The sequence below is a fragment of the Pararge aegeria genome, chromosome 13 (assembly GCF_905163445.1).
Source record: "Pararge aegeria chromosome 13, ilParAegt1.1, whole genome shotgun sequence".
NCBI lineage: Eukaryota > Metazoa > Arthropoda > Insecta > Lepidoptera > Nymphalidae > Pararge > Pararge aegeria.
The window spans coordinates 15,198,098-15,211,019 of NC_053192.1; the positions used below are offsets into that span (position 1 = coordinate 15,198,098).

At 35.4% G+C, this 12,922-nt stretch overlaps 1 protein-coding gene across 1 annotated transcript in view; it reads right to left on the reverse strand.

Moving 5' to 3' along the window:
• Nucleotides 1–12,922, reverse strand: part of LOC120628668 (protein kinase C, brain isozyme) — a 268,356-nt gene that overhangs the window by 17,570 nt on the left and 237,864 nt on the right. The window contains exons 2-3 of the mRNA XM_039897220.1: nt 5,349–5,380; nt 4,850–4,932 (exon numbers count right to left, since the gene is read on the reverse strand). Of these exons, the coding sequence (XP_039753154.1) occupies nt 4,850–4,932; nt 5,349–5,380 (115 nt within the window). The remainder of the gene's footprint in view (nt 1–4,849; nt 4,933–5,348; nt 5,381–12,922) is intronic.

Sequence of the window (12,922 nt, forward strand, 5' to 3'; positions counted from 1 at the left end):
ATTTTTGACTTTGACTTTGACTTTGACTTTGAATAGTACAAATTAAGGAAAAGTTAAATAATAATCTCAAATCTCCCCAACTGTCTTTAAACTAAAATTGGGTACCACAAGAAAACTTATGCCTGTTTTTACAAAACCTAGGAATCGCCTTAATCGAATGCTGAATGTATTATGCGATATCTATAAAAAAAAAACGTTTTACCAACTCTTAGGTGATAACTATTGGTCAAAGGTAGATGTATGCCTAGGAATATCCTTAGGTTAGGCGTTACTTATTTATGTATTGCCTTGTTTGTCGTAAGTGAATGCCCTTTGTATTAGTTAGGTAAAAGATACAAAATATTATCAAAGAAAATATTACCAAGAGCTGTCTTAAAAATTCGTATCAAATAAAACTTTGTAAATTACGTTCATCTAAAAGGAAGTTTTTATGGATCTGATAAAATTCGGTTTCGACAGGCATTTCCTTTAGTTGACAAGATAACATGATTTTCTTACATTTTCATTTTAGAAAGCATTTACCATAGACCTATCGAAATTATAACCCTTTCATAAAATGTTGATGTAAAGGAATTGGTTTTTTTTTTTTTTTTTTTTTTTTTTTTAATATTTATAGACGAGCGCTTGACTGCAATCACACCTGATGGTAAGCGATGATGCAGCCTAAGGTGGAGCGCGCTTGCCTAGAAGATGCCTATTCACTCTTGATTTGAAGGTACTAATGTTGTAAGAACTGGGGAAAATGGAAAATGGAAGAGCATTCCAGATCCTAGCGGTGCGAATTAGAAACGAAGATGCGAAGCGCTTCGTACGCGTCCGCGGTATATCGACCACGTAGGGATGCAGATCCTTCCGGAGCCTCGCGGTTCGATGGTAAAAAGGCGAGGGGGGAACTAGATCAAATAGTTCTTGAGCACACTCTCCGAAATATATCCTATAGAATACCGAAAGGCAGGCAACCTTGCGACGATGTTCCAAACTCTTAAGTTTAAATAGGTTAAATAGGTGTGTCAAATTTTCTAGATTTTAAAATGTTTGTATATTTATAAATTGTTTGTAGTGACTCTACCACTCATCCCACTGCGTACCATCAGGTGATATTATAATAATAATTTATTCGGGGTTTGATTTGCGCAGTGGGCTGCGACCCTGCTTTCTGAATCCAAGGCCGTGTGTTCGATTCCCACAACTGGAAATTTTTTGTGTTATGAACATAAACGTTTTTCAGTACCTGGGGGTTTAAAATATGCATGTTATAAGTATTTTTGTATATTATTCATAAAAATATTCATCAGTAATCTTAGTATAACAACTACGCTTACCTTGGGGGTAAGTGGCGATGTGTGTATTGTCGTAAAAAAAAAAACAATAAATAATTGATACAATGAACGCCCTAACAACCTCTGAAGGAAATCTGTGTTTCAGAGGGTAGGTCTTTCCTAATGTTACATAAAAAATAAAAAAAGTATAAGTAAAGAAGAAATTGTGTAGGTATGTATGGGGTTTTGTGTGTGTGTTGTGTGTGTTGTGTGCGATGTGTGTAAGTGTGTGTATTGTGGTCAATTTACTTGTAGTAGGAAAACAAAAACTTCTATTCCCTAATTTACACCTGATGGTACGCAACGGAACAGACTCGCGTGCCGCAATGGCGTGCTGCGGTCGAGTGCCGGTGACGCACTCTCTTTAATTACTCTTTGTTTGAATCGACTCGTTAATACCTCTGGGTATCAATATGAAGTACTTTTTGTCCGATGGGTGGTTTCGACCGTGGCTGGTTACCATTCTGGTACAAGCCCTTGCCATTCTGGTACAAGACTCGCAAGGGCTTGTAGCGGTAAAAAGCAAAAAAAACCTTGTTGCAATGCACATAAGTGCTAGATTGTTTCGGATGGACTGTAACTGATAACCGCCAATATGTAACAAAGCACGAGGAGGTGAAAGGGATTTTGAAAGCACCAATAGGCATGATGACGGTATTTATTTTTAATAAATGAAATGAAAAAATCTACCGATCCGCCAAAGTCGTAATTATAACGTCAAAGTGTAATCGACAAGTTGAAAATGGTACAAAATACTGATACTGATCCCCTGACAGGGGATATAATTAACGTGTCCACCTACTGAACCACCGGAACATGGAGTAGAAGTTTAACCCCGTTTATTATTTCAGATATATATATTTTTTATTTTATTTTTCTTTTATTAAAGGGTTTGTTCAACACTGAACATGTCACCCTCATAGGTTTACACTTTGTTGTATCTACACTTCCTTCTAACTACTCTCTACGCCGCTTAGTTATATAAATCATTTTGTATATCATTCTAGCCTCTCGTGAAAACGGAGAAGCCAGAATGCTGTTAAAAATACCAATATTCTTACGTTTTTAATTAAACTCATTAAATAAATTTGTTCTTTCCACCTCGTTGCGTACACATTCTAAAAGGATATGCTGGATGTCTTTCAGCATTCCACATTCTGTACAGTTTGGATTAGGGACAGATATATTATTTGAATATTATTTAAACTTGTGCGCCAATGCTTTTAAAGCTGTGCGAGAAGATAAATTTATAGCCTTTCCCCGGGGAGATAGTTGTCTCATGTCCATCCTAGCCGTACTGACAAGGGATAAAATTGACGTGTCCATCTACCAAAACACGGCAATTGGGAATAAGATAAGTTTACTCTCGTTTAGAATTACACGTATACTATTTCCATTCGATCGCCCATGCTTGGAGAGATTTTAAAGCTGTGGGAGAAGATAATACCACCGATCTTTCACTGTTCAGGCTGTTAAGCTTTGGAATGCCTTGCCTCTTGAAATCCGAGAGGCACAGTCTATTACCATTTTTAAAAAACTTGTCAAAGATCATTTTTTGTCTGCATCTGCGGATCTTTAACTTGCCTATTCCCTTCTGTTTTATTTGTGGTTTGACAATATTGTATATATTTATTTATTATTGATATTAATTATATAGGTATATATTAATTATTATCACTATCTATATATTTTATTGTAAGTTTGTTATATGTACATATTATATTTGTATATATAGGTTTATGCATGTTTATTTGCAACACAGTACAGTTAAATGCACCACCTACCTCTCTTCTTGAGCTGTTTTTAATGCCTTTGGTTGCCTGGAAGAGATCGCTATGTAGCGATAAGGCCGCCAAATTGTATACCTTTTGTTAAATTTTTACTTTTAATTTGTTATGTTAATGTGGTGTACAATAAAAGTGTATTCATTCATTCATTCATTCATAATATTTTATCCTTTCCAAGGGGAGATAAATGTATCCTGTCCATGTTTGGCGTGCTGACTGTAAGAAAACCATTGCCTTTAAACCGAATTCACATTCAAAACCAAATCGTTCATTTGCAGATTGGTTTTACATTGTTGGTAGGTTCACAAAATATATGCCTTACATCCGCCTTAGATGGCATGCAAAAAATATATATGTTCGTACACTAATTCCTACTTACTATAGTAATACTATCCTAAGTCAATCTCCATTATTAAAATAAGAATAAAATTTAAGACTGATATTGATACAAAATTGAAAATATCTAATCAATTATTATTCATGTCAAATTATAATCACTGTAAATGTCAAACCTATAATATTGTGTCTGTTAAATATTCTAGGATGGTATAATAACATTTCCCAATAAGTAATTTTTTTATCTTATCTTTAAAATCTACAAGATTTATGTTTCTGTTGGCTAGTGACGCTGGCAATTTGTTGTATATTTTAGGCGCCATAATAAAAATACTATTCCCAAATAACGCTGTAGATTGTGGCTTATACAGTAATTTATTTTTCCTGCGTTCGCTATCACTATATGAAAACAAGTGATTGTCCTACGAGCAACACATCGTAGGACATTCAAGGAAAAGGTAATACACGCTCTTTAGACCCGAACACATCAATGCTGCTTGTATACCGAAAAAGGCTGCAGTACTTCCCGGAACGAGCTCTTTCACAAAAAGCCCTTAGTAAAGCTATATAGGTACCTACTAAAAATTTTTATGTGGCTGCCAAATATTAATGTTACTTTTTCCCATTACTATATTTATCTATATTCACAGAATAAGTCCCTGTAAGTTCCTGTAAGTCCGTCAAATTGTGGAATAGCCTTCCCTCTGAAATTCGCAATTCCAAATCCCTACCCATCTTCAAAAGCAGATTGTTTAAGTATTACCTAGTAGATTGTGTGTAATACTACCTACTCAGGTAGTATTAGTACAAAAGATCTTATTACTATGAGATACACATATTTGTTTATTATATATATATATATATATATATATATATATATTTATTTTATTAATTCTTATATGTGTATGTTATATAGTAAAAAATATATATTATATAAAATATATAATATTTTTTTTCTCTCGCTTGTGTATGTTTCATTGTTTGCACTATCCCTCTTTCATGTTTTCTATTATCGCTTTCACCAAGGGTTGCCTGTAAGAGATTGCTTTTGCAATAAGGCCGCCTTTGCACACAACTGTATTTAACTTTTCTTTCTTTTTTTTTTAAATTGTTTTTAATATTACTAATTTTTTTTTCTTGTATGTTTCTTACATTATTTGTTCTAGTTTGTGCAATAAAGTATTCTAAATAAATAAATCCAAAAGAAGTTGATTTCGGGGACGCAGTGTAGGCATGACGGCATAAGAGTGTTATGTCGTTTTCCGTGACGGCATACGTTTTGGTTTTACCTAAGGTGCGCGAATAGATGTATCACATCAATTTCATTATGATCAATGGTAACGTAAATTAGTTGTACACTTTAGTAAATAGAAGTATACTTTTGTAAAACAAATAGAAGATACTAACGTCGGAGTCGGCGCCCTTGTCCGCGCCGGGACAGGTGAACGTGACGTACTCGTGGCATCGCTTGTGCACCACGAAGCTGCATACTGGAAAACAAGACTACTTTTAGTCGACTTCAAAATATAGGAGACTAAAAGGTGATTATTTTGCGTTTTTAAAAACCCCACAGGAATCCTTTATCTTTTAATCCCCGACGTGTTATAAGATTGACGTGTGTGTTTTTGTGTGTCAGTCTGTGGCATTATGTTTCCCGAACGGATCACAATATACAGCACCGGGTATATTCTATGTTATATCAAAGCTACTATTTAACTTAAATCTGTATATATATAAAAGAAAGTTGTCTTAGTTACACCATTTATAGCTCAAGAACGGCTGGACCAATTTTTATAATATGGAATAGGATAATAAGTATTAAAATATAACATTCATAAAAAAAAAATATCCGCGGCACGAAGTTCGCCGGGACGGCTAGTTGAATATAATTATTAAAAATGCTCACCTTGGCACTGGAAGCCTTGTTTTCCGAAGCCCCTGTAACAAGATAGAACAATAATTTAATATAGCGCCATTATTATATAAAAATATTGATTTATTATTACGAAACACTTATAGTCTAAGATCCGTTGTAAGAAATTTATCCTCTCATCTGTTATTTATAAGTGATGAGAAATAATTGATACATAATGCTACTGCTAAGTTGAAAAAGTGAAGGTTGCTTTGTTTGCCCCGTGCCCAACAGTGGGGTTGCAAGGTGAGTACCCAAATATTATTGATATACTCTCATCAGTTACATGATAATCGTCATATCAACCCATTACCAGCCCACTACAGGGCACGAGTCTCCTCCTATAATGAGAAAGGGTTAAGGCCGTTGTCCACCACGCTGGTACAATGCGGATTGGTGGACCCCACACACCTTTGAGAACATTATCGAAAACTCTTAGGCATGCAGGTTTCCTCACGATGTTTTCCGTCACCGTTGAAGCAAGTGATATTTTAATTACTTAAAACGCACATAAATTAGAAATGTTAGAGGGGAGTGCTGGGATCGAAATCGCCCCTCCCCGACTGGGCTACCACTGCTTGATATATGATCAGCGGCGTGCATAGAGGGTATGCACAGGGTATGCAGATGATATAAAATGAAGAAAATCTCCAGTACGACTTATAAATACTTAAGGGTAGGTTTTTTATAACTCTTACAATTATAGGGATTGTAAGAGTTATAAAAAGTTAAGTTTTTTGTAGCTCGTACTGGAGATTTTCTTCATTTTATTTCATCTCCGTACCTTGTGCATACCCTCTATGCACGCCACTGTATATGATCATGTGTTATATCAAATAAAAGTTTATGTACTCTGCATTACTGGATTAGGTTGCCTTATTAAAAAAATGGTTTAATCATGGTTGCCTGGATTTTAGGTGTAAATTTTAAACTCGAGCGGCATGTCAATGAATATACTTTTAATTTTTTAATAAATAACATATGAGAGGATAAATTGTATATACCGGATCTCGCACTATTAGTCTGCCGTTGGTCTACAGGTAAGATGTTCACATTGTGCGTCCGATGCTCGGGTCAATTTTTTTCTTTAAGGTATGGTGGTTGATAGGTTTAAATCTTAGTTAGGCTGTTGTATTTTTATGATCGATAGGTACTTCAGAAATCCGTCATTACTAAAAAAGTTATTTTTAATTATAATGATATACTTCCAAACACAACTTTGCTCGTTTCAGTCATTTGGGTTGTACATAATTATTTTATATATTTTATATCTTACAATCAGTAGGTATACAATATACATAAGATGTCTTGATCTCCTGAAACCTCACTGAGTTTGTATGGACTTTGCAAAATCCTCGAGTGTGAAACCAAATTATAAATTTTAAGAAGGAGAAGAAACACTTTATTGCACGTATAACATACAGGAAAATAACCATTAAAGAGTATACAGTAAGCAATGTAGACATGCGAAGGCGGCCTTATTGCTGCAAGCATTCTCTTACAGGCAACCTCTGTAGACAGGACTTGCAGCAAGAGAACGGGATAGTGTTGATATATATACAATTAATTTAAGCGGGTAGGTGAATAAATACACAGCCAGTAGGTCGAGATACCGCACCATATAATGCAGTCCCACCACCAGCTATAAGGCGACGCATAGACATATACAGGTTGTTCCCAGAATAAGATATCAATATTCTCGTACTTTCTGAATTTAGCACCATAAAAGACCTTAATTTTTTTTTAACTAAGTAGCACCCAGGCAGAACTTTTTATTTAAATTTATTAAAAAATACACTATTGTGGGATGTACACTTTTCGAAATGTAAAGTGGACTTTATCAATAAAATGCTCTCTATTTGCAAGCCAGTTCGAAATTTAAATAAAACCTCTGACAAGTTACCCTCCTTGTTTGTCATGTTTCGTAGTAAAAGATCTAAATCCGAATTATCTCGCGGATCTCACGTTAGCTCCACTGAACGCAGCACAACATCTGTGCGTGCTCTAAAGAGGGAGTGTAATTGCGTTTGCCCCGCTAATGTAAACACAAGCAACGAAAGCATAATAAGGATTTCAACATTGCATTTTCAGCATTCAAATTATGCAGCCGGGCTTCGCAGTCTAAATGAATTTAACTTTAGCCGTTAGCTCAGCTTTATGCGCCATATTGGAAGAGCTCATAATCTACTATTTGCTTTTGTTACAGCTGGTGTAGCTTTCGTTGTGAAATAACGATTTACTTTGTTCATCACCATCAATAACAACCCATTACCGTGTCAGTGTAGGACAAATGTCTCCTCCCACAGTGAGAAGGGTTTAAGCCGTAGTTAATGCTGGCGAAGGGTGGATTGGTAGACTGCAAACGCCTTTGAGAACATTATAAAGAACACATGTGGCTTGCAGGTTAAAGCAAGTTAAAGCAAGCGATATTGCATTGCTCAAAATCAGTGGCGTGCACAGGGTCTTCGGCCAGGGAACATGGCATAAAATGGAAAAATTCCCCTCCAATACGAGTTACATAAAATAATTTGGGTAGGCAGTGCTTTTGTGCATGTATGAAGTGCACGCCACTGCTCAACATGCACATTACTTACAAAAGTTAAAAGATACGTGCCGGAGTTTGAAATGACCTTCTTTTGTGAGGGTAGGCCCTCATAAGCTTCGCTCCATAAAACGCATCATCCGTAGCCTATTAGACGGTTTCAGAGCGTAAACCCACCACGCTGCTACAATGCGGGTCGGTAGACGAAACGAGATGTTATATTATACTCCTACGTATTTATGGAGTGTATTTTTAACTATATAACTTTAATATTACTTCTGGCAGAATAAATACACTATATATAGACCAGCAGTTGACGTAACATTTGAATACTGTGTCAAATTAAGCTTATACACGAGATAAGCACGACAATAAAATAAGATAAATCTATACTAATATTATAAAAAGGGAAAGATTCTTTTGTTTTTATGTTTGTTTGTACCCGATAGGCTCTGAAAGTACTGGACCAATTTTAAAGCATTTCTTCCTCATAAGAAAGCTTACTATAACGAAGTAGCATAAGATATAATTTATATTCAAATAAATTGGATATACTTAAGACAATTTCAATAATATAACCCACAGTACCAACATTTTGGGTTGCCTGGCAGGGATCGCTTTTTAGCGATAAGGCCGCCCATTGTACCTGTGTTTTATTTAGTGTCGTTTTTGTTTATAATTTCATTTCATTTATTTTGCCTATGAAATTCATTACATCTCGTTTTTTCTATGATCTGTGTAATAAGGACTTCATCGATAGATGTAGTGACATCTAAACAAAGGAGTTCAAATGTCAATGTCACGATTTTAGACTCCAATTTAGTGTTCGTGTTGAATGCTTAATTATGTATCAGCAATATGCGTTATTTAATTAAATTTTAAGTTCACCCTAAACTAAATGTAAGAGGTCACGCTAAACAACTTTACTCTTCATTGAATTAATTTTATCCGAAGGGTTAATACACTTTTGTGTGTGGGAAGCCCTCCCACGCGTCCGGGGAAATCCCGAATGGCGAAATATAATACGAAAGTAGGGACCGAAATCTGCAATGGGACGACACATGCCAAGATGTGGTTTCACGACATAATATATAAGCGCCGATTCCGCTTTAGATTATTAACACCGGCATGGTGGCTACGTACCACACGACAGTCTTGCGACAGGCGTAAATCTCGCGATCACTTTCGAACGTTCAAACTATAACGTGATATGTGTTACCTGATTGTTGGCGTGGCGTTATATGCTATATCATGGGATATATGTACTAGACGTAGTCTATAGGTTATAGCGTGTTTAACATGGCGCCGCGATGCCATGAGCAAAGATTTTGTATATATGAAGGAAATAAATGTATATTAAATAAACTGTTATCATTTTTAGCGAAAATTCGTAGGAAACCTGCATCGGTCGCCATAATGTTCTCAAAGGTGTATGACGTCCTCCAATCCGTACTGGGCAAGCGTGGTGACTATGGCCTTTACCCCTACTCATTGTGAGAGGAGACCAGCATTGTGATTACGCATCTCACAACACAGCAAAGTTTTAGGTTTTAAGATATTTTTTTTTTAACATCTGCATTAGCTTTATTTATTGTTAGTTATTATTGAACTTTAAAACAAATCTTTTCTATGGGATTATTGCCTAAAAAATAAAGAATTATTATTATTATTATTATTATTAACGGTCAAAAACCCTGTGCATGCCACTGAGTAGCCATAAAATTGGTTAATAACTCAACCGTATACTAAATTGTAAAGGTCACAAAGTAACAAATTTAGTTTTCATTGAATTAATTTTGACCGAAAGATACATTTATGAGTGGGAAGCCCTCCCACGCTTCGGGGGAATTCCGTCTGGGGGAATGGAATTCGAAATTACCGAATAACCATTGATACCGCATAGACTAAAGGAGGATTCGCGCTATGCACGATTTCGATTCCAAGATCGTGAGATTTTAAGCAACGTTGCTTTTTTTCTTTTTGTATTACTAAATTAGATTACTAGAACAGTGACCTATATCATAAGGTGTGCATGAGTAGATGCTGTAAATGTTGTCTGAGACAGTTTCAATAATTATTTTTCTTCACTTCCACAAATCCGTCAAGTAAAGCAAGAATGATTTTGTCAGAGTGTATATAGGGACGTGTCTCGTGATCAACGAGAATGTACTGTGTAGGGAGTAATGTATTTAATAGCTAGCGGGATATTATAACGTGATAACAGAGAACGATAAAGAAAATAAAAGCAATACTCCCCAGTAAAATCCTTTGAACGTAAATCATACGTCGTTACAGACGTTGGATTTTGAATTCTCGCCGGACGAACCTCCTGTCACATGGATAGTTCGCTTTTTGTGCTCGCTGAGTTGATTACACTTTTTATGACTATTTATCTAATGAACAAACACTTATTCACAAATAATTTACACAGTTTTACGAATATTAAGACTAAAATTAAAACTTTAATTATAAATAAAGTACGAGCAGCTGATTTTACGACATGTCAGCTTGACAGCGACCACAGACCGCTTGAAGCGTAGCTTCTGTTATGGGTACTGAAATGACTGATAAATATTTTTATGAATAATATACATAAATACTTATAATAGTGTGTATTGTCATAGGATATTTATTTATCTTTATATAGATTTAAAAGAAAATTGTGTTATTTACACCATTTATAACTCAAGAACGGCTGGACCAACTTTTATAATATTTGATTTCTAGGATTCCTCTTAGACCGGAATAAGATAATAAGTATTAATTATAAATTAACAAATTGCCCCCTCCCGCGAAATTCCTCTTATTAGGGAGGTTAAAAATATTTTTTTAAATATAGACACACATATAAATAACGAAACCAACAATCTGATTGTATACTAACATAAAAGCCGCTTTATTACTGCCCAAGTTACGGAAAAGCTAAATTATTTTCTCCCTACGGGATTAAATAACTTAAGAGCCTTTCAACGGAAAATGTTGTATGTAATTTTCTAATGCGCGCGCGGAGGTAATCTTGAAAATTGCATTAATAACGCTAATGCAATTTTACCCCAAGCCTAGGGTTGCCGCTCGAGTTGCGACATTTCAAACTAAAAGCTTCATGCAAGACATACGATGCTAAAGTCCTAAGGGTTGGCACTTTCATTATAATTAAGAAGTATCGTGAATCCTTCCTAATATAATAAATGCGAAAGTGCGTCTGTTTGTTTTCTTCTTCCTTTTTTCTGACTCTAACTAAGGAACCAATCAACTTTTGATTCTTGGCATAGAGTTTGTTGAAAGGACGGAGAGTAACATAGGATACTTTTTATTGCATAAAGACTAACGGTTCCCACGGGATTTACAAAGAAAACGTTATAACAACGTACGCGGACAACAGCTAGTATTACAATAAATATACTGTAAAAAGAAACTTGAAAGTTTTAATCAAATGACCAATAGACTGATAGGGATTTAAAATTCGGCGAGCAGCATAATACCATGGACTAAGAAAATTCCTACAAAACCTTTGTCAGTCGCCTGGCATTGGTTGAAATTATGCAGGATCTGAAATAACTTTTTCTGGCTTCTATTCACATTATAATTTTTCCAACGTAAAGCTCTAGCTATATAGAGCGTAGTAAAGTATCTATTCGACATCAGAAATGAGGACATCTGTAGCGTGACCATATTAATGGTCATTATTTCCAGAATTGCAAAGCCGGAGTGCTAATTAAATTTGCGTATTCTTTTATTTACATCAATTAATTTGGCGTATATAACCTATTGTCGAACATTGTATTCCAAATTACTGGCAATACACTGTACCCTAAACAAATATGTAACGCCTTATTGACGTGTATTTTGCAATCAATGATTATTGCAAAATGTAAATGAAAATGTAGAATCTCAACACATGAAACTAGTCACAGAGAGGTACTGGACACAATTTGACGCTCACTTCTTAATAAAATACTAGTTATGTCTTACATTCATCATGACAATCATCAGCCAATAACAGTGCACTGCTGGGTTATAGGGCTCTCCCAACGGGAGGGTTTGTCCATTATCACCACGCTGAGCAAACGAGTTGGTGATCGCAGTAGTAGATGGTAGTAAGTAGCAGTAGCCTAAAATTCATTGAATCGTCTATAGAAGTATCAGTTAGTATACAGAAGTGACAACCCTAACTCAAAAAAACATGCTGCGATATAAAATCGGTATTAGTAAAATCTCATTAGAAATATAGCACTGGAGGTCAATAAAGGTTCGGGGTACAATGAATTTGTTCATTTAATGTTATTAATGCGATTTATCCGAATAGTATCACTTTTTATATAAAACTAGCGTACCCAGCCCGCTTCGCCGGGCTAGATTTTGCTTTTTTTATTTAAAAAATAAACATACATCATTAAATTTTTAATTTAAGTCTCATAATATATTAAATCATTTATTTCTCTCCGTATTCATTCTCTCCTAATCTCTTCTCGAGCGGGTGAAGATCATTATCTACACCCATGTACACCCAACAATAGAATATCATCATAGTAAATAAAAGCTGTATTTGACAGTTTGACAGTTCAAAAATAGGAGTGCTCCGATCCTCACCAAACTTTACAGGATTACTCGCCAGGTCAATCCGGAGATAACCTGAAAGTTTCATTGAAATCGGTCCAGCCGTTTCGGAGCCTATACGGAACATACCCACACACTTTCTCTTTTATATATATAGAAGAAGAAGATGCAGAAAAACGAACGAGCAGGTCCCCAGACGTTAAGTGATTACCGCCGCCCATGATCATCTTACTTTAGTAGTAGTAGTGGAGCTTTTCAGGTTGATGGACACAGGGCGTGTTCCTGGCATGCCCTGCGAAGTGTTGCACTGTTTATAGGCTATGGTTTTTCACTTGCCATCAGGTAGACCATCGGCTTGGTCTATTGACTAATGTTATTCATTTTGAGTTCTATTTTTTTTTCCTTTTTATTTTGATTTGGTTCATTTCGATTTAATTTAATTTAATTTTTAATTAATTTATTTTTGACA